The 21,753-nt window shown below is 38.6% G+C and overlaps 4 protein-coding genes across 10 annotated transcripts in view; 2 read left to right on the top strand and 2 right to left on the bottom strand.

The window, feature by feature from the left end:
- Window positions 1-3,013, top strand: part of dennd4a (DENN/MADD domain containing 4A) — a 25,179-nt gene extending 22,166 nt beyond the window's left edge. For both annotated transcript variants that reach the window (XM_044194190.1, XM_044194191.1), the window contains 4 exons: window positions 115-232; window positions 539-701; window positions 791-855; window positions 1,162-3,013. In XM_044194190.1, the coding sequence (XP_044050125.1) occupies window positions 115-232; window positions 539-701; window positions 791-855; window positions 1,162-1,298 (483 nt within the window). In that variant the 3' untranslated portion in view covers window positions 1,299-3,013. The remainder of the gene's footprint in view (window positions 1-114; window positions 233-538; window positions 702-790; window positions 856-1,161) is intronic.
- Window positions 2,032-12,573, bottom strand: slc24a1 (solute carrier family 24 member 1). 4 transcript variants are annotated; one of them, XM_044194197.1, is made up of 10 exons: window positions 11,677-12,573; window positions 10,166-11,357; window positions 9,084-9,143; window positions 8,690-8,798; window positions 7,331-7,411; window positions 5,087-5,175; window positions 4,608-4,883; window positions 4,433-4,522; window positions 3,996-4,162; window positions 2,032-3,875 (listed from the first exon to the last, which is right to left on the bottom strand). In XM_044194197.1, exons 2-10 carry the CDS (start codon window positions 11,207-11,209, stop codon window positions 3,626-3,628), a joined length of 2,166 nt encoding a protein of 721 aa, XP_044050132.1. In that variant the 5' UTR covers window positions 11,210-11,357; window positions 11,677-12,573; the 3' UTR covers window positions 2,032-3,625. The 4 variants fall into 4 exon arrangements, with proteins under 4 accessions (XP_044050132.1, XP_044050130.1, XP_044050131.1 ...); XM_044194195.1 differs by having other exon boundaries at window positions 10,166-11,360; XM_044194196.1 differs by having other exon boundaries at window positions 10,166-11,375.
- A 164-nt stretch (window positions 12,574-12,737) lies between these two features.
- Window positions 12,738-17,796, top strand: ints14 (integrator complex subunit 14). 3 transcript variants are annotated; one of them, XM_044194203.1, is made up of 12 exons: window positions 12,738-12,830; window positions 13,286-13,570; window positions 13,716-13,826; window positions 13,994-14,149; window positions 14,682-14,800; window positions 14,906-15,048; window positions 15,142-15,234; window positions 15,730-15,874; window positions 16,022-16,155; window positions 16,489-16,607; window positions 16,926-16,991; window positions 17,074-17,796. In XM_044194203.1, exons 2-12 carry the CDS (start codon window positions 13,349-13,351, stop codon window positions 17,305-17,307), a joined length of 1,542 nt encoding a protein of 513 aa, XP_044050138.1. In that variant the 5' UTR covers window positions 12,738-12,830; window positions 13,286-13,348; the 3' UTR covers window positions 17,308-17,796. The 3 variants fall into 3 exon arrangements, with proteins under 3 accessions (XP_044050138.1, XP_044050140.1, XP_044050139.1); XM_044194205.1 differs by having other exon boundaries at window positions 12,739-12,830; window positions 13,719-13,826; XM_044194204.1 differs by lacking the exon at window positions 12,738-12,830 and adding an exon at window positions 12,866-12,978.
- hacd3 (3-hydroxyacyl-CoA dehydratase 3) lies at window positions 17,556-21,749 on the bottom strand. The gene is made up of 11 exons (XM_044194206.1): window positions 21,535-21,749; window positions 20,904-20,946; window positions 20,741-20,814; window positions 20,477-20,641; window positions 20,231-20,276; window positions 19,951-20,061; window positions 19,709-19,836; window positions 19,462-19,574; window positions 18,623-18,729; window positions 18,404-18,535; window positions 17,556-18,283 (listed from the first exon to the last, which is right to left on the bottom strand). Exons 1-11 carry the CDS (start codon window positions 21,610-21,612, stop codon window positions 18,207-18,209), a joined length of 1,074 nt encoding a protein of 357 aa, XP_044050141.1. The 5' UTR covers window positions 21,613-21,749; the 3' UTR covers window positions 17,556-18,206.
- Window positions 21,750-21,753: the final 4 nt, after the last annotated feature.

Here is a 21,753-nt window from a genome sequence, read left to right on the forward strand (position 1 = left end):
TTTTAAACAAATGAAAACTAAATACTTTTATAGATACAACATTAGAAGTCGACCCATAAGGGCTGCAACATACAGAGTAAGGGATTAATCTTCCACACATTTTACCCCTTGCAGACTCCTCAGAGCGTTTCATCCGAGGACAGTAAACAGGTGCTTGTGAGGATTATGTGGGACAACCTGAAGTTTCACAAAGACAAAGTTCAACCCTCCTATGTCCTGTGGAACACACATTGTAAGATATTAAAGCATTTACTTTAACAGACTGAGGTATATGTTTCAAATGGTGAAATTACTTTCAGAAAATTATTCTGCTACTAATGCTGGCAAGTTTCAAGGTCAGATATTTACATGTAAATTATATTAATTAAAATTAATTATATTAATAATGCATATGAAGTAACTAGAAAATCATGCATAATTCAGTTCAGGTCTATTAGTCATGCCAAGTTTATCATTGCTATACTTTCAGAGTAGATTTTTAGTGATGGAGATGAATGAGCCTTTGATCAGGGTGACTTTTATCTCTCGTTCTTTGCAGGTGCAAACTCCCTGGTTCGCTCTGGGCTGTGTGAAGAAGGCCAGCTCTTCACTGTGGAGCTACTGCAGGGTTTTGTGAGGAGCATTAAGAAGAGTGATGTCTATCAGCCCATGAGCCAAATCATCCAGGTGCTGGGGCCAGAGCTGGGTTTTAAAAGACAGAGGTGAGGAGATTAAGATTTTAGTGTAAAGCCATGTGTGAAAGATGATATGAATGGAAAGTCTAATTGTTTTCTTTTTTTCTCTCAAAAAGGAGCCTGTACCGAGATTTATTGTTCCTCGCTCTGGTGGCTTTGGGCAATAACAACATTAATATCAGTAAGTTCAAAAGCATGATATCCTGTTTTTAGCCACGCTAGCAGTTTGTCGGTCAGTTGGTCCACAAATTTGGTCTGAAATATTAATAATAATACAACTTTTGGATGGATTGCCATGAAATTTGGTACAGCTATCCATGCTATAGACTACAGTCTTCTTCTTTATACAGATGCTAGAACTATTGTTCTTGCTGTGTCAAATATATGCTATTCAAGGCTAATAAATTAAATACATGTCATACAAAGCAAATATGCTGACAGTGACGCATTATGTCCAACTTGTTAACTAACCATTATCTCATTGCAGATGCTTTTGACCGGGAGTACAAGTTGGCATATGACCGCCTCACTCCCAACCAGGTTAAACTGACACACAACTGTGACCGGCCCCCTGGAGCAGGGGTCATGGAGTGCAGGAGGACTTTTGGGGAGCCCAGCCTGTGAACTTCTCCTCTTCTTCTGGCCCATTACGTTTTTCCTTCAACCAAGGTCACTGCTGCTGTTTTTTGTTTTTTTTGGACTGCTCCTCTGACTCAGGACCAGCTCACCTGACTGGAGCACAGAGCTCTCAAGCACAATGGGAAAATGACACTTAATGTAAAGCAACTGCCATGAGTTTCTTGTATACTGTTAGAGCTGAGAGACGTGGAGTGACAGGCCTTGTGTTTGTAAATATTTAGAAAATCCACTGTATTTTCAGTATAACTATAGTAAAATGTTTGTACAGTTATTATACGGTCTATTTTATGACTTTGTTTATGTTGAAGCTGTAAGTAAGTATGTAAAAGTAAGTGTATGAGCACGCTGGAATTCTTAAGTGGTCCTGGTGACCTTGTAAGGACTGTTGTTGAGTGTGTGTATAATAAGTACTTGGTTTTAGACATTCATGTTTTTACAAGCACTTTGACAAGATGAGCTCTTACCATTCATTCTCATTTACGTAACACTGTGGCCCAGCAGCCTACGCTTAAGTGACTTTTGATTTGGTAGCTGCGGGACTTATGGTACTGTCTAATATTCCATTACATGCAGCTAACTAAAGCATAGGAATTCCTCCTCATCTGCACCCTCTACACCTAGCAGGACCATGCTCATATGCCTGAATACACTAAACTAGATCGTAACATCAAAAAATTATGAAATAACATTATTTCTGAATCAAGAAGGGAATACTCAATTAATGTATATGCACTATGTTTATTCATTTATCCTTTTTGTACAATGTACCAAAAGACCCCAAAAGGGAATAATGCTTCTATGATTTATTAACAGTTTTTTAAGCAATACCTTTTTTAATGTGAGGATTGAATAATGGATGTGTTATATGGGACCACCAAGGATAGATTTCCTTAAAAACAGTACAATCAAACTAATTGTAGACAAATAAAAACTGAAAATAAATGTTTTCTGTTGGTTTAATCAACACAATTGTTTTATAAAGAAATTAATTTATTGACACAGTAATGGATCTATAAAAATGTACAGATTATTTGATTCTAGTATTTTGTGTATTTCATTTTGGTCTTCACTGTATGGTGTAGATGTCAGTTTTAGACATTTGGACAACAGTGCACTGTTTAATGTGACATACAGAGCGTAAAAGGACATTTTAAATATCTTTGAACAGATGGCAGTGCACATTTATTTACACTGAGCATATTAAAAGATATGTAAATGTAAAAGGTGTTAAGTTTGAACAACAGCTCTGCCCTGCCCTAATTCAAAAATCACTTTCAAAAATGAGTGTGAAGGTTCACTGTGTATATATTGTCTTTCACTATTTACTGACAGAAACCTGCCAAGATTCTGTTAGCAGTGTGATGCAGCTCCACATCTTATTACTGGACACAATCATTCATGATGATACAATGCTGGATTAGAAAAGGCTGTGTGCTTGGAATTAATGCCAGTCTCACACCATGTACATTTGCATTTTAACCACCTTGTAAGTTGTGACAAAAAAAACCCACAGATGACCAAAATATCATTGGAGGTCTACACGTTTACACACTCAATTTAAACAATGTTTATGAAGTATTATTTATCATTTGTAACACAGATACTAATTTGTATGATTTTTATAGAAAAAAAGAAATCAAATTTCTTCCCTGGCTGGATTTATAGTTTGCTTTCATTTATGAATAAACATGTTTATTCTATGGATGTCAAGTTAGATTTTTTTTCCAAACTGAGTGCTATTGCTATGCCTTATCTTTCTATAAAAACTGATGTGCATAAAAGAACAGTGAGTTCAAGCAAGCTCAGGTCTTCTATAATGAATGTTATAAAACAGTTGTTGGCTCAAGTGTATACTTACATATTATACAAAATTCACATTTTGAAACCTCATACATTTTCCAAAATGTGCACATATTCTAGATTTCTAATTCCATTCTGTAGATGCTGTTTTGTAACAGTGAAAAATTGTTAATATCTCTGTTAGTGTTGATTCTTTTCCTGCACAACCTACACTATATTAGACAGTAGTTCTGCATCTTCTGGTATAATCGAAAAATAAATGTTAAAGCTGCCATTGTTACTAAAAGTGAGTATGTAACAAGTTCTAGAAAATGTTGTAATATGTGTATTGCAGCTGATATACCGGACACGTCACTGGCACCAATGCAGAGCAACTACAGTAGCTTTCTGCACAGTTTCTACAGATATCCAGACCCATACTCATGAGATTCGTACATGTATGGGTTAACAGTTCTGCTTCAGGTCACAAGTGAAGAGAATGCCTGCTGTAGAGAAGGCTTCTGCTCACATGTTCAGATGGAAACAGGGCAGATAATGATGCGATCCTCCAGCATCACACTTAGCACCAGGAAGATAAAGTAGAGCAGGAACATGGTGAAACCTAGTGCCTTATTCATCTTCCACTTACAGGATGCAATGGAGATGATGACAAAGAGGAGCATGATAAAGAGCAGCACGATGGCACAGAAGAGCCCATTGCTGCTAACGGCCACTGGAGCCAAACCGTGGAATGATGAGTACAGGAGCCATGGGACTGGCAGACTTTTGAAACAAAGTGACAGAGCGAGAAACACAGAAAAATGGAAGACAAAGAAATCCATCAACTGAGTGTTCATCGCCATTTCTTTTTAAATCGTGACACATCAGGCTATCAGAGCTCACCCCACAGTGATGTCGAAGATGTTGCTGCCCACAGAGCTGGACACAGCCATGTCCCCCAGGCCTTTACGTGCCACAATAACACTGGTAATGAGGTCAGGAATGGACGTCCCTGCAGCCAGGATAGTCAGGCCCATAATCTCCTCTGAGATGCCGATGGTCTCACCCACCTACAAGGGCAAAGCAGAGTTCAGAGTGGATAAAAGTTACAGAAAATTGACTAATGACTAATTCAGGACACAATCTTAATCTCACTTTCAGAATGTATTCACTGGTTCAGGGAGGTTTAAATGAAATTAATACATCCTTTGATATCTGGATTCATGTGTATTCAGTTTCAACACCAATCTTTGTGAAAGCTGCTTTGTGCCTGTGTGCACAATCAGGAAACAAGGGAACGCATTTCAAATTAATCTGTAAATGTTACTCCAGTAACTGACCTGATGGGCCCACCACACCATGAGGTAGGAGAACACAGCAATCCACAGAATAGAGCCAAGGAAGGTGGCCACAAAGAATTTTCTGGATTTCTGTTGGACAAAGTAAGTGATGTAAAAGCAAAACACAGTTGAGGCATTTAAGATACCACAGCTGATCTCAGAGATGCATCTTTACCTGGTTGCGCACATCTGGAACTGTGAGCCACAGAGGGAAGATTATGGGCAGCAGGAAGAGGTAGGTGGCTTGTTTACGTCGTGTGTCAGGCCACTCTAAAGACAGAGGCTCATCTTCTTTCTGTCCTTTTTCTTCCTCCCCCTCATCGTCATCCTCCTCATCATCATCATCATCTTCATCTTCACTGGACTCATCGCTGTCTTCATCGCTGTCATTTTCATCACTGTCGGCACCTCCTGACCCTCCTGACCCATCCTGTTCTGCTGGCACATCCTCCTGAAGTGTTGGAGAAAGACATCATGATGGACAACAGTAGAAGCAAAAGAGAAATAAAAAACAGACCAAAAAAGACCAAAGAAGCCTAAAGAGGCCATTTACTGCCTGAAGTTGTAGCTTTGTACATTGACTCTTACATAGACAGGTATCAAAGATTGACTTCTGGGCTTTTTGATAACCACCAGGACATGGTTGGAGAGTACCTTCTTGTCCTCTGGCTGCTCCTTCTTCTCTGTTTCTGTGGCCGGGGCAGCTTCTGGGTCTTTGGTCTGCTCAGTTTTCCCCCCATAATCTGCAAAAGGAATCCCAAAAATCTTGTGCATTTCCCTCATGCCTCTGACTCATTCAGCTATCTAAAAGAACTCCCCTGTCATGTCATAAGACTTAATAATAATAATAATAATAATAATAATAATAATAATATCTTTATTTATATACCACTTATCAAAACAAAGTTACAAAGTGTTTCACATAGCAAGCAGAAAACACATAAAAACATGAAATAAAAACAAATAAAACACAGCAGTAAATGAATAAAAATATTAAATGAACCATAATAAAAAATAAAAACTAGAATCAGATGAAATCAGTGAAGGCGGTGCGATAAAAGTACGTTTTAAGCTTAGATTTAAAAGAAGCCACTTACTCAGCCTGACGTATTTCCTCGGGCAGGGAGTTCCAGAGTCTCGGGGCTCTTATTTCAAAAGCTCTGTCCCCCTTAGTCTTCAGCCGAGAGTCTGGAACACATAAAAGGCCCCTGCCAGAGGATCTCAAGGTGCGAGCAGGGTTGTATGGGGATAAAAGATCTGAGATATACTGAGGAGTCAGACTGATAAGTGACTTGTAAGTAATTAAAAGCACCTTTAAATCAATTCTAAAACGTACCGGAAGCCAGTGTAAAGAGGCTAAAACCGAGGTGATGTGATTGAACCTGTATACTCTGGTTAAAAGCCTGGCAGCTGAGTTCTGTACTGTCTGTAGCCGGTCTACAGTTTTTCTATTTATGCATGTAAAAACACTGTTACAGGCGTGATGAGATAAAAGCATGTAAAATAGTTTCTGTGTCTTTAAAACTTAGCATAGGACAAATTATGGGAATGTTCCTTAGTTCATAAAAGCAAGTTTGTACAAGTTTTGTAACGTGTTGCTCAAAGCTTATTACTTAATTACAGTCAAACAAGATGCCAAGATTTCTATCAGAAGGCTTTATGTACTCAGACAGGTACCCAACACATGGCAGTATTTGACTGTTTGTGTTACTGGACAATCATTTCTGTTTTGGCTGAGTTCAATTGAAGAAAGTTATTTGACATCCAGTTTCTTACATCTACTAGGCACTCCTGTAAAGAACTCAGCATACTAAGATCAGTTGGCTTAATGGGGACGTACAACTGTGTGTCGTCAGCATAACAGTGAAAGGAAACACCATGTCTATGAATTATATTACCTAGTGGATAAAGAGAGAATAAAATTGGTCCTACAATTGACCCAGCATCAAGAAGTTGCTTAGCCACAATTCTTTTAAATTATTTTGATAAAAGGTAATTTTGAAATTGGTCGGTAATTTTCATGAACCATATGGTCAAGCCCAGGCTTTTTTAGGAGTGGCTGAACACTAGCAGTTTTGAAGTAGTCAGGGACGTAGCCCAAGGATAGAGAGCTGTTAAAATTTGATAGCAACCACGGCCCAATCATTTCAGTTGCATTAATTAAAAGCTTTGTTGGCATTACATCCAATGGACAAAAGGACACTTTCATGTGAGCTACAATATTAAAAATTGTGGAAATGGAAACTGGGATGAAGTGGTTGAGGATAACTTGTTCTGGGGACTCAACATCATTGAAAGTTGTACAGGCCAAACTTTAGGACTGGTCATATGGAGAAATGCAGTGAATGCGTTGTTAGGACATGATATATGAGGTCATCCTCAGGGCGACTGGACTGAATGAACTCACTGTCTTCTTAGGAGTATGTATTTGGATTTTATTACATGCTCCTGTAGGCATGTTGCCTAGTCTTTAGTACCGTTTGTATGTTGTTTTTATACAGTATATTTTACCTGTACGCAATTTGATGTATTCCTTGTGTTTTATATAAACTACCCTGTATACACTTATGTATATATTTTACTACTGGTCACCCACAGTATGCTGCCAAGCAACATAAAATGCATGCAAAAGACAAAATTTACCATTGGCTGCAATACTGGTTGCAGAAGTTACCTTATACTATTATAATGAAAGAAATGTATCATAGACATCTAATCTTTCTGCTTTTACAGAGCCAGTTTGCCTCATTCAGTTCACATGCTGAAATATTTTGGTTGTATTTAAATTTGAAATAGAGCTTTGCAGCCCAGATCATGAGCAGCTTTCAGACTCTGTTCATGAGCAGACTCTGAAAGCTTAAAGAAAGGTGCCTGATCAGTGGAAGACCATCACTTTACCTTCACTTTTGTCTTGAGTTTTGCTCTCTGCCTTTTGTTTAGCCACATTATACAGAGTCTCAGCCTTATCCTTAAATTTCCCTACGAACAAGCAAAAACAAACTTAAAATTGTGTGATGAATAACTCAGTCATGTGATAATATTTACAATAATTTAGTTAACATAGAGCAAAATACTAGCCATATAAAATCAAAAACAACAACAGCATCATAATCCTTACTGCAGCGCAGAACAATGTCATGAAAGGATCAAAGAACTTATCAAAGGAATTGCACAAGAGGAACTGCTCAGCACAAGACAAGACAGGATCTTACTTTTGCTCTCCATTGAAAACCCATTATACTGTTCATGAATTCCAATGCTTCTTTGTCTATTAGAAACAGTGATTTGTTTCAAATGGACAAATAGACATCTTTAAAAAAAGAATGCAGGGATTTGCTGTTTCCTTTTGATCTAATGTCTCAGATTAAATACATCAAGCAAACATAATCAAAAAATTATAATCAATAGCAGAGGTCGATATAGAAAACCGTGTAGTACACAGTACGACGGATAGCAACTGCAAACATCCATTTTGATATTACATGCAAAACATTTCAAACAATTTTTTACAGCTTTTTTCCCTTTTAACGGTGCTCATATTCCCCAAATATCACAAATATATTTGATTAACAAACTCATCTTTGTGTATTTTAGTTTGGCAGCACATCATTATTTAAGGAAGTAAGTAAGATATTTATAATGTTGCTTTAATGCATCTCAATGTCACTAGTGATCTCCAAGAATATAGATGAATGGACGATACAGGGGCTGCTAGCTGTGATCCAGATTTTATAGGCTCATTCAAAAGCTGATTATTGTGCTGGAGTGGTGGAGTGTTCGCTGCCTAGAGGCCCGAGAGACAAGCAAACCAGGAGCCATGGCAACAATTGTTTAACCAGCGAGCACCACATCATAGTTAACAGATTACAGATACTTTTTTTATTATCTAACTGATTTAACAGAAATGATAACACCTTTTGGTATGCCTCTCACATAATAGAAATTGTTTAATAATCATTAACAATTTAATAATTATTATGTGTAAAACTATCGTTCTGTTGACTAATACCATAGCTATATGTGTCCTAAGAATATTTTTCATATTTCACTGTGGGCCTACAACTGGATCCCTCAATAGACTGAGGTAGGTATTTATCTGCTTAGTATCAATCTGGACTTAGTGTTGCCTTCATTTGGGACACTTTGCTAATCCATTTTACTATAAGAAGGGCGTAGTCCCCAGATCCTCAATATAAGAACAGTTTTAAAGGCAATTATCAATCAATAGGGTAATCATTGTGGCGATATGGTACTCACCCTCTCCTAGAGGGTCTAATGTGTGGATCATAAGTTGGAAGATGGTGTTTCTCATGGTGCTGTTGTGTAAAGAAGCTGAACTTCCTCCTCGCTGAAGGGATGGCTTCAACTGGGGGAAAAGATGGCTACGGTCACGACAGCTACTTCAACAACAGACAGTGACACATCAATGTAAGACAATTATGCCATAGTGGAGATCAGGCTTGTACTTTTTCTAGAGAAGTGCATTTACATGTGGCAGCACTTAAAGGGAGAAATGTTAACATGATGTAATGATGAACGGGACTGTGGAAAGGTCAATAAGATAACACTGTGAGCGTCAAGGGTATCAGGATGTTGTTTTTTGTGTCTTTCTTTTTGCAGTTGATTGGTTGGTTGATTGTTTGATTTTTACCTTTAAATGATTCTTGTCTTCTGGAGCAGGAGGGGCATTATCTTCATCATTCCCATTTTTCTGTGTGCAACAATGTTTTTTCAGTGATAAGCATTCATTGGTAGAGATGGTTATTTCATTTAGTTAGAGCCTAAATATCAGTATATACTGTATACTATATTCTTATACATTGCTATTTCACACATTGCACACTCTGGGGGTCTTGTTAGTGTTATATCTCAGTAAAAAGATGGAGCTGTGCGTCTTGTATAGGATTATAATTTTGTGAAATGATCCCTCACCCTATTAAAACTAAAAAAAAAAGAACACTATGGTGTGATTATGTGTGATATGAAATAGCATTTTCAACAACATGACATAATTACATTTGCTCATTAGTTCCACCCAGTTCCAGCAGTGTATCCAGCTCAATAAATGCCCTGAGTGTGCACAAATACTGTAGCTTTACTTTGTGTAAATTAAGCCTCAATCACACTTACCAGGGTTAAACAAGTATATGTTTATGCTAGTTTGTACAAATCTGTAGCTCCTCAAAAGATTTGTTTGCTGTGGCTGATCAGCTGGTCCCCCAAGGCCTTTGCTAGTATAATTTCACTCTTTTGACACTATTTGCATAGAACCCCACAGGTGAGAGTAGAGATGTCATGAGGGAGGAGTAATGTGACTTTCTGTTTCAGTAATAAACCACACTGCTTGTGATGAGTATAACAGAATTAGAGACAAAATTATGCATGAGTGAAAGGGCTAGTTTCACTACTTTCATGTTAACATGATTAAAAACTAACAAAAATTGTACCAGTAAATAATGTGTTAAGTATCACAAAATCTGCAAATGTTCAACTCATCAAGAGGTATACATTTCTCTTCAATAGCTGTACACAGATATGTTGTTCTTAAAAGCTCCATAGCTTCGTTCTCAATTACATACCACCGTTGTAACAAATAACTAATATACTAATATGCTTAGAAGCATTTAGACAACTTTTTAGACAAATGCCTACACACTTTTAGTTTGTAACTCTTCAGGGTTTCTTCCACACTTTTTTTAGACCAGGGTCATGTTCAGTCACAGGAGTGCTTACCTTTTCAGGCTCCTCCACAGCAATAACTCTGACAATGTTCTTGTGTTTGTAGAGTTGGGTCTTGAAGGCCCGCTCTATTTGTACATTGAACTTCATGAAAATCACATAGAGAGTATAACTGGTCACCAGCATCATGCTCTCCCACCACATTATGACATTATCCAAGAAGAAGATGATGAGTAAGATGAGGTCAAGTATGTAGAAGGATACATCTCTGAAAAGGGGCCACCAGGTTAGATGAAGTACCTCCCGTGAAAACAAAGCACACATTCCAATCACGAACAAAATGTTGAAAACTGCTGAACCAACGATTGTGCCAATACCCACATTGCTGTGGGCGATGAAGACTCCTATCAAGGAGGTGAAAAGCTCAGGAGCAGAACCTCCGGCAGCCATGAAGGTGGCTCCTGCCACATCGTCAGAGATGGCTAACTTGTCTGTGATTACCCCCAGCGCAGGAACAAAGAACTCATCACACACAATCGCAAGGGAAATGAACATGTACATCATCCCAAAAATGTGGAGGATCACCCAGCCTTGTCTGCGGTCTTCAATAGAAAAGATATCTTCAGGGTATTCATCCTTAATACGTGGAGCTTCACCAGGAGAAGCTGGAGTGATGGTGGTTACAGGGGGAGCTGGAGCTGGTGTGGGTGTCTCCTGTGGAGGCTCAGGGGCCACATAGATGCAATGCACAATAGTCCGGTTTGTGGTTGGCAATGATGGAGATTTAGTAGAGGTGGATGCTTTAAAATCTAAAGTTGTATCCAAATGATGTACCACATGCATCTCTGGGGTTGTTTGATCTGTGGGTTTTAATTCATGTGTTGCAGTGAGAGGTTCCTCCAGCCCCTGAGTCTCTACTGTAGCCTCCTCAACCCCTTCTGTTGAACCTTCTCCAAAATCCTCTCCAATCTGAGGCATTGGCAAAGGCTCGTACAGTCTGGCACTGATGGTCAACTGGTAGAGGGTACAGAGAAAAACCCCAGAGAGGAGAAACAGGACCCGGCTCAGCTGCAGTCGCTTCCTTCTTGTACAATACATTTTCCTCCAAAGCAGTGATGCTACTGGCTATGGAGAATTAAGCTGCATAAATGGGCTTTGGTAGAGGACAAGTCCAGCTCTCTCCCCGGCAGACCATGGGGTAACACAATCCAAAATTTCAGCAGCGTGATTCATGTCACATCCTCAACTCCTTGGAAAAACCAGACTATTGTAAATGACAAGAAGCATCAGAGATAAAATAGCATTTAGACAGCTGTCTGACATAGCATTACTGATTAGCCCATTTAGAAGCTGTTATGACTACTTTCTTTGCACGTTGGTTTCTGAGCAACAGAATGAGCAAAATGAGTGACAGACACAAACACAATAGCAAAGGCAAAACATAAATGCACAAAAAAAAACTGGATAACAATTAAAATAAATTGAAAGTGTCATATGGTAAGGTGTTAATAAATCATAAATAGAAGAAACAAAACAATGCATTTTAATTACAGATGCAGACTTACCAGAACAAATGTCTTGCAAGGTCAGGGGTGCAAAAATCTCCAAAACCAGATTTCCACAGCTGGGTATTGTGGCACAAGGAAAAGCCCAAACCCTTGCCAATGGCCAAAGGGTTATGTAGGACACAGGACAAGTCTTCACAATGGATCAGCATAATACCTAATACCTGAAGTCTTCTAAGAGGATTATGTGCATTGTCTCACTCTCACTTTATCATGAGCCTACCTTAGTAATATTTAATTTAGTGCAAAATAAAAGTGGTGCTTTAGTCTAATGCGATAATGTCTATATAAACTATAGCATAAAAATCCTGTGAAACCTGAGTGCCTTGTTGATTTTGTGTACCTACTTTTTCAGCACAGGAATATGAAATTTCCCATTTAAAGTGTGTATTACATAGGAACTATTTATTATAAGGTACACGGTTTTCACCCGGACGGAAGTAGTAGTGCACATTACAACACAAATTTTACAGCCCATACATACATATATACATACATAAATATATGTATATACATATGACGTTGGACAAGTCTAAGAGGATTATGTGCAGTGTCTCATTATCACACTCAAAACTGATCACAAAAGCATTGGTCATGGAGCCTGGCAGACTTTGGCAATATTCATTTAACTGCCATAAACACACAGTAACAGTGTATGCTGTTTTACCTTCAAACGGGAAATTCTTCCTCACCAGTTTCTATGCAGAACTATGCACCAAATTATTAAAAATCCAGGGCTCTGGCCGCTAAATGCCAAAAGCTAATTGTGCACTCTGGGGTACGATTTTCCTCTTGGGACATCGAGCATCAGCAAGGGGTGGCTCTCGAGAATTATTTTTACATTTCGTGCAGTTTTTGCACAAAAATAACTTCTCATGTTGATCACTCCGTTTTCTTCTACCGCCACCTGCGCGCGGATCTAAACCTGTCAAAATTTGAACTTTAATACCTCCCAGATTTAATATACATAAGCAAATCGAATTAATGATTAAATTATTGAATTTCCCTGCTGATCTATGAATAGATTTTTCAGCACAGAAATATGTGAAGATCACATGGGAACTATTTATTCTAAAGTACAGTGCTGTTACCCGGACAGAAGTAGTGCTGCACATTACAACACAAACACTGGATGGGGAGCGAAACGTTCAATGGCATGTAACGTTATATATTTAATTTTTGTCATATTAATTGTTCACATTGTAGTTTAACCTATGGATGGTTATCGTCTCACATTTGTTAAATAGTAACCAGAATGTTTCTTCCGTTGGGTGTTTTGGCGTTACGTTGCAGAATGCTAGCGTAAGTTAGTCGAAGAACTAGCCAACATTAGCTAACAGTCCTTTGCTGTGACGTGTTCTTTCATTTTTAGCTTTTAACGTCGTTAATGATCGTTGTTTTAACTAAACTAACCTCACTATGATAACTTACTCTCAAAAGTAGTTGCGCTGAAATTAACACTAGTAGCATAATAAGCTACATAATTGACGAATTATCTTGTTAACATGCCCTCCAGCGATAGGAAGATACGCTATTAAACGCTAAGTTAGCCAAATTCTCAGTTTTGTGCTGTTGTCCTCACAAATATCATCTTTTTCTTTTCCTTCAGTGGGAGCACATTGGAGGGTACTTTGTCCATTATATTATTGGGGATCTATATAAGCAGTAAGCCATGCCTACCGTGGTCTTAATGGACGTGTCTCTGTCCATGACACGGCCAGTGTCGCAGGATGGCAGCGAGGAGTTTCAGAGGAAGAACCTGGCTGTCCACGGACTGAATATGTTGTTTGAACACATGGCCTCAAACTACCGATTGGAGTTCACATCACTGATGGCCTTTTCTTCACTCTGGGAGCTCTTGGTGCCTTTCACTAGAGATTACAATGCATTACAGGTAAAGTTTGCCTCATATGAGAATCAATCTGAAAAATCAAAGCATGTTTTCCTCTCCTGAGTCACTGCCCGAGTTTGACCTCAGAGAAAAAGAGTCTGGAGACTTTGGAGAAGAGTTGGGGATCTAATTAATGTCTCTTTCCAAGCAGGAGGCTCTGAGCAACCTGGAAGACTATGACAAGACCTGTGTTGAATCAGCTCTTAATGGAGTTAGTAACGTGGTACAGCAGGAGTGGGGCAGTGCCTGTCCCTGTCAGGTATTTTGACAAGTCCTTTATACAATATCATCACACCTCTGAGTTTATTATTGATTAAATAAAGCTAGTGTGCAGTCAAATCACTTTTCCATAGTGATCTCAGCAATCCATGTCCATTTATTGTTACATAGGATTATGTTTATGTACCTCCTTCCTTTGTCCTGTAGGTGGTGCTGGTTACTGATGGATCTCTTGGTATTGGAAAGGGTTCCCTACGTCACTCCCTCCAAACACTGAAGCAGCGTGGGGATGACAAGAAATTCCCACTCCCTTTCCCTTTCCCTACCAAACTATTCATCATGTGTGTAGCCAATGCAGAGGAGGTACTGAATCACCATTTTTTGGTGGCTGTTCAACAATTAATTTCTATTTAATTGCATCTTGATCTGAACACAGTCAGTGTAAAACCATGGAGGAAATTTGGTCAGATACCATGAAACCAGAAGCAGCTGGTCATAAACAAGATCTAAGGCGATGGCCTCTACTGGGCCTTTATATCTTAGATATTGGTGAAGAAATTTTAGGATGAGAGAATGGCAGTTTGACAGTTATGACTACTGGCAATTTTGAGCCATGAGACTCAAAGAGAAAATCTTTGATATTTTGTTTTATATTCCTCCAGTACTTCTGCATTCACACTTTTTAAAAAAATTCTATCTTTCTAACTGTAACACAAAAATGAATGCAACCTCACAAGAGCCTTGAGCACATTATCTTTTCTGTCAAGTAGCAACAGTTTTCTTTAGTGTGCCGGGGAAGTTTTTATTGCATCCATGTAAAATTTAAGCTTATGCCAAGTTAGCGCTTGCAATAGATTTGCTAGCTGCAACAAATGCAACCCCCTGTCTTGTGTAGTTACAGATGACTGATGCCATGGACAACTTGGAGGAGCTACTTCGTCTCAGTGGAGGTGATGGACAGATCTTCACTATGGAGGGACCACTTTGCATGAAGAGTATACAGTCCATGTTTGGGTATGACTGTTACTGGGGAAATAATCCAGAAAAAAACTGTACTTTTTCATGTTTATATGTTTACTAAGGAAACTTTGGCCACTGTATGCCTTTTTATGTCTTCAGGAGGCTGATTGATCACGCATACTCTCCCTTCCATGCTGTCCTGCACTGTGGGAACCTGTCCTCAGATGTTCAGGTGTTCCCTCGACCTGAGCCTGTTGTGATGGATGAAGAGGTGGAGCCCATGCCCCGAACAGTCAGTACAGGTACCCAGCTGGCTTCAAATTTAATGATTTAAAGTAAAATGTAAACTTTTTTTTCCCTCTTAGCACACATTTATCCTGTTATACTTGTTTCAGATTTGGAAATTGTGGGCTTTATTGAAATTGCTGACATTTCCAGTCCTCCTGTTATATCCAGACACTTGGTACTTCCTATTGCTGTAAACAAAGGTTAGTGTTGAAAATTTGTTGTGTTGTTTTAAAGAAGAACTAAATATTCATAGACAATCAGCTGTACAGCATGCCTAGGGCTCATTGCTTTTGGTTTAACTGATTTTCACAGAATATATCTAGATTTTCTTTTAAGGAGTGGATCATTTTAAACAGATTTTCACCTGCATTGTATGTCCCCACACAGTCAACCATGTCTTTTTGCAACAAGGGCAGCTCAGATTGTGCTTCCAGTAATACAAATTAAAAGAGAAAAATGGGGAGAAAATGCAAACAAGCTACTGATAATGCACCAGAGAAATTAGAGTAAATAAAGAACAAAGAGTTAAAATACAAAGTGTTTGTGATGCAAATAATATTTTTAAAACCCCATTTTTTCACTTTATTATTATTACCTTTCATATTCACATTTTTTTTTAAATACAAAAACTGAAATCAGTGAGCCCTCAGTTTGCCTTGTGTCAATTATGGTATTGCCAATGTATTTTATTTCAGAGGGGGATGAAGTTGGCACAGGAGGCACAGAAGAGCTTGAGGAAGAACCCTCTGCCAGTCAAGTGGCAGGCAAAAGTCCAAATTTTTGCGTACTTTTACATGGCAGTCTTAAAGTTGAGGGCATGGTGGCACTGGTCCAGCTAGGGTGAGATGCAACGCAGCTGTTTATATTTAACGTATATGAATTATGCTATGTTCAGAATTTAGTGCAGTATTAAGACAACTGCAGAGTAAAATGAGTTAATACATTTTTATTTTGGAAATGGTCTAAATCTAGTTTTCTTTTTCCCAGGCCAGAGTGGTTCGGCATGCTGTACTCCCAAGCAGATAGCAAGAAGAAATCAAACCTGATGATGTCTCTGTTTGAGCCCGGTCCAGAGCCTCTGCCTTGGCTGGGCAAGATCTCACATTTGGGACCAATATCAGGTAACCTCACACCCCTTCACTGTGTCTGGTGTCTCTGCAGACACATGTCAAACAAGCAAACAGCAGTGTTTTACGTTGTTTACAACAAACGTCTACAGGGTCTCTTTAGCACTGCTGTAAGTATGACATTTTTGTGATATTGTAAAACTCAGCATTTAAATGTAACTTACACTAACCCATGTACAGGTAAATGACCGTTTGTTCCTAAATTGCCAAGGCCTATCTGTATGTGTACATAATCAACCAGTTAATCATTTACAGTTTTATTACAAAGTTAGACTGCTTTGATCGTGATACTGACTTCACTGTTTCATGACCTTTCTGGTATTTCAGAGGCTGCTGAAAATCCCTATGGAGAGGATGACAGTAAAAGTCCTTTCCCTGTGCAGCCCCAGGTCAAACGAAGCTATGCCCAGAATGTCACTGTGTGGATTAAGGCCAGTGGGCTACAGGTACAGTAAAATTGCTGTATAAAAGCACAGTTTTTTGTTAAAGTCTTTATAGAAATGACAGTTGGTACAGGTCATTTTTACATGGTATCTTCAGACTTTGTGTTCCCAAAATGCACCTGCCATGGTACTTTTAAAGAAACTGGAGGGACTGTTTTCCCTTAATGCATTGCAGCTAGGACCTTTCACAATTAATAGTAATCACAGTTTTCAATTTAGAGATTTTTAGGACTGTGACCATATTGAGTATTGAGTCAAAACATTGTTGAAGGTCATTTCTGGTGACCATTGACTCAAGTTATTTATGCTATCATTCCACAGACTGATGTGCAGAAGATCCTGAGGAATGCAAGGAAATTGCCAGATAAAACTCAAACCTTCTATAAGGTAAATTTAGCTGAAAACTATAACCTTGAACTGTGATATTTTTCATAATTTTAAATGACTTGTTTGTATTTGAATCTGTCAGGAGCTGAACCGTCTTCGGAAGGCTGCCTTGGCTTTCGGTTTCTGGGAGCTCCTGAAGGGAGTGGCTGATCTGCTGGAGAGAGAGTGCACCCTGCTGCCAGACTCGGCCCATCCGGATGCTGCTTTCCAGCTCTCCCACGCCGCACAGCAACTCAAGCTGGCCAGCACTGGTGACTCCCAGTATGCTGCTTTTGATCACAACATTGTTCCCATGCACACTGACTTCTCAAGCTGAGCCACGTCTGAATTAGTAAAAACTGACTAAAATATAGAAGCCTCAGCCTGTGTGGGCAGCACCTGTGCGTGCTGAATGTTGTTTAAAGAACTCATCAAGGGGGTTGCTTCAAAAACCTTAATGTCGGAGTCACTTACACTCCTTCTTTGACACTGCATAAATATGGCAAAATGTACATAAGGAGGTGTTTGTAAGATGTTAGCGTGTACATATTTTTTTTTTTGTTTTTTACATGTTCCTTTTGTAGGATCTTTTTCACAAATTGACTAGATTTAAATTTCATTTTTATTCAGTGTCAAATAACTGCCGCATGTACAGGAAACCTGGGAAATGTTGGCATTTGAATTCTTCATAGCAGGTAAATACTGAGCATAAGGGACACAAAATGTTCTCTGAATTTTAGTCACCAGTCACCAGTATAATTTTCCCTGAGGTTTGTGGGACGGTTTAGAAATCTGGAATGATAACAAATACAGTATTTGTTGAGAATGTTGTCTCTCTTCATTCGTACACAAATTAGTATGAAATGACGACAGCAGGGTTTCATCATCAGTGCCTGTCGCAATCCATTCAGAAAAAAAAAAACTTAAAAGGAAAAATAAACACAGTATCACAAAGTATATCAAGTTATATGGCTTAGTACAGCTCTTCACTAATCTACAAAATACATCTAAGAACTCAAATCACCAGTAAATGAGACTTTCAATATTGCATCATCTTGTTCATGTTGACCATAAATGAAATTATTTTAGTGAAAGCAAAGGAAAAGAAAAATAACTTCTTCATAACAAATACTAGAAGTGATTTGACTGGAGCATGGTTAATGATGATCATTTAAAACATTTTCATTTTAAAACAAGCAGGCAGCAAAGGTGTTTGAGTGTTGTTGGTGCTGAATCTCAATTTGCTTTCCTCTTCTTGGTACAGAAAAGCCTCTTCCTCTGCTTGTAAAGATGACGGAAGTTGATAAAAAGTCCTGAGCAGGGTGGAAGGGTCGGCATAAACAAAACAAAATTTGATATCAGAAAAGAAATGCTGACATTAGAACATATTTGTTCAAAGATATGTATGATTAATGTTTTATCTGGAGACATACCTAGAAACATGAGAACAAGATAGATGTGCAGGAAGTATGAGAAGCTGATAGAAGTACCAACGGCCTTTGGTAGAGGAATGCTGAAGAGTTTGGTCTTGTCAAAGATGGGAATAGATTGTATCACAGCAACAGCTACATGGAATTGGTAGATGAGATACATTTTAGTACTTGTGTGTGTGAAGAATTATTATTAACTCTGAGAGAAGTAAACAAACTCACCTTCAGATATAACACCTAATGGGTACAGTGGTATCCAGATTGTGTACCGCAGCCATGTGAGAGTTTCCCACTCTGTATTGAAACAGCCCAGCATGTAAAATGGATACCTGAAATTGCAGCATCATGTCAGTTTTAGGAAGGAAACACAAGGCGTGTTGCTATTAATCAACAGACAAGGCTGCAGCAATAATAGTCCATCCTCATAACAATGCTGCCTAAATGACTGATGATGGTGATTCTTGTAACACCAACTGCTGCACCCATCTGCTGCTTCATAAACCTTAACCTCAAACTTCTGTCTGTTGATCTGTCTTGAAGTGATGCTGCTGCTCTGATCAGATTTGCTTTGTGCCTCTTTTACTGACAGTGTGCTTGTTGTGTCAACAGTTAATGCCACAGATGTTATACTGCAACAGTTTTAGCATTTGTTGTAGGGCTAGAACTAAGGCCAAGAAAAGAAATACATTTCCACATTTGAGAACCTGGAACAATCAAATGTTTGGCATTTTTGCTTAATTTTCTTTCGATTGATTAATGGACTAATTGTTGCTATATTTTAAGATTTGTGTTTCTGAGTAAGCAGAATCAAACTAAAAAGTAATAATCCAGTAATAATCTAATTTTTACAATATTGTTTAAACTTCTAAATCTTATTAACAACAAAATAGCTTAAAACGTCCACAATTCAGCAGAAGTTTGTCCATTTAGAGAACATTTGGTGTGATTTCTGTGACACAAAATTGTGCTTAGACTCTGGCTTGAAAATAAAAATAAATCTCAAATAAATCCATTTACATGACTGTTCAGCATGAACAACGATGAGGCAGATGCATACTTACCTAAAAATCTCAATGGCGCTCCACAGATAGAAAACGAAGAACACAACTACCTGGTTGTGCATTTCCTCCAAACTACCAAAAATGATGAAGAGGATAAAATTCCTTCCAACCACCTAGTAAAAGAACAAAACCCACTTAATAATAAATTAGTACTAACACTTGAAATGTATTGGCACATCTGTTACACGCATTTTTTATAGTCGTGCACATCATGAAATTTCAATTGTAGCTAATGAGCATCCTATACCTGTATAAGAGTAGGAATAACACCTGTCCGGACTACACCAAAAGCAGCATTGAGGACCTCTACTGCTGCCAGGATCTGGCAGAAGAACATCACGTCTGATATGGTGTGAAACGTGTCGTAGAGGGAATCTGAAATGAGAGCAGTCTTATAAAATAAATGTCTTACCAGGTTTTTGTGAAGAAATTGATCAATGAAGGAACTTTAAGGACTTTAAGCCACAGAAGTCTTATATATTTCCTCACCTTCGCCAAAGATAAAGAGCCGCACAGTCATGTTGACAAAGATCCATGAAAAACCAAGAAACTGTACCAGGTTATATACAAACAAAAATCCAGTTTTCAGGCTGACAAACCCTGAAACATTATAAAGAAAAATAAATCACAGAGGCAACTGATACACACAACTTTGCTTGAACAATTTGACAAAAGTTTACTGCCAAAAACAAACTCTTCAACAAAATGTGGGAACAAAATTGTTAGACTTCAGAGAAACAGGCATGCATCCAGAAAGATTTGTGCTCACCTTCCTCTTTATGCCTTGAAGCCTTCAGCCTGTTCCTTTTCTCCTCCTTTTCAAAGTAAAAAACAACAACAATATATTGATACAAGTGTTCAGTCTTTGCCTTTGGTATCAATAGTACAATCTTAGTTATTATATTTGGATAATATTAATATTTTTGCAATACTGAGTATGAGTATGTTATTTATTACAGTTGTCAAATGCAGGGTTGCGCAAAATGTCTCACTGATGTCAAAACTTGAATCTCACCTTTTCCCGGATCTCCATCTCAGCGTCAGATTCGTCCAGCCAGCGGTCAAAATCAGGTACCAGGAAGACTGGTTTACGCTCCTGTGCCGCCAGTCTTTCCCACCAACCTCGCTGCTCTTTCCGCACTGTAATATTCACCTGCCGCTGCGTGGACTTATGGCTCACCTGGACACACAGATTGATGAGCACAGTCAGCAAAACTAGAGGGCATAAGTAAGAAAGGAGCAGTACAGTTCTAGGACTGATTTTAACATGGATACATACCTCTGGCTTTACTGGTAAAAGAAACTCCAAGCTGAACTTGTACTCGTTTTGTCCTTTTGCACCATGGCCCTGGGCTACACACAAAATACCATAAGAACTGTTACAAATCATTTTCTTTTAAACAAATATTTTCATAGTCAAATGAACATGAAATGTACGTCACCTCTAAACTGAAGCACTTTTTCGTGTACATGGACATCAATATTCTGCAAAAAGAAAAAGAGGCAGATGATGAGCTTACTTCCTCCTACAGAGTGAGAATTTAAGCATCATATTACTTGCCTGTGCACAATACCGTTGAACAGACACAATAATAAAACATTTAAAATACAATGAAGCTAAGGTTACCATAACAATCTAAAAATCCATCACCAATGGTGACATTTAATTACCAGCCTGAATAATTTCCTTGTTTGAAGACACGCTCGAGGAAGTGAGTCGTTTAACATAATCTCCACCCTGAATCAGCTCTTACTGTTTACTGCACAATAAACATTATAGCAATATACAGTGTCATAAGAACCGGATAGATAATGACAGGCCTTAGCAGGAGCTTTATATCAACTATTACCCAAAATGATCTCTATTTGTCATCCGATATCCAAAGTGTACAGCTACCCAGCGGTGTGGCATTTACAAGAGCCTACACTCTTCATTTGCATTATTTAATATTTACCCTTAGAGGCACGAAATAGTGCACGTGCCTGTCAGAGAGTACTATCCGAAAGCAATTTCCTGATGAAAAGTGAGTGCAGGCAGTTTGTGTCCTGTTAGGTGCACTCTTGTTAGCTCACCTGAGCGTCTGTCAGTTCCACTCGCAGGTAAATCTCTTCATGGCGTTGAGCCCAGTAAACGAGAGGTGTGAGTGTCATTGTTCCGTTTTTTATAGAGTTTTAAGTTTCAAACAAATATCAGTGTGGGCGGACAATGAATGAAGTCTCCTCGCCTCATGCTAGCCGTCCTGGAAAGCCTCACCAAATACCCAGAATATTCTGCGAACGTGCGCGGTCGCC

The sequence above is a fragment of the Siniperca chuatsi genome, linkage group LG4, assembly GCF_020085105.1.
Source record: "Siniperca chuatsi isolate FFG_IHB_CAS linkage group LG4, ASM2008510v1, whole genome shotgun sequence".
In the NCBI taxonomy this organism is placed as follows: Eukaryota; Metazoa; Chordata; class Actinopteri; order Centrarchiformes; family Sinipercidae; genus Siniperca; species Siniperca chuatsi.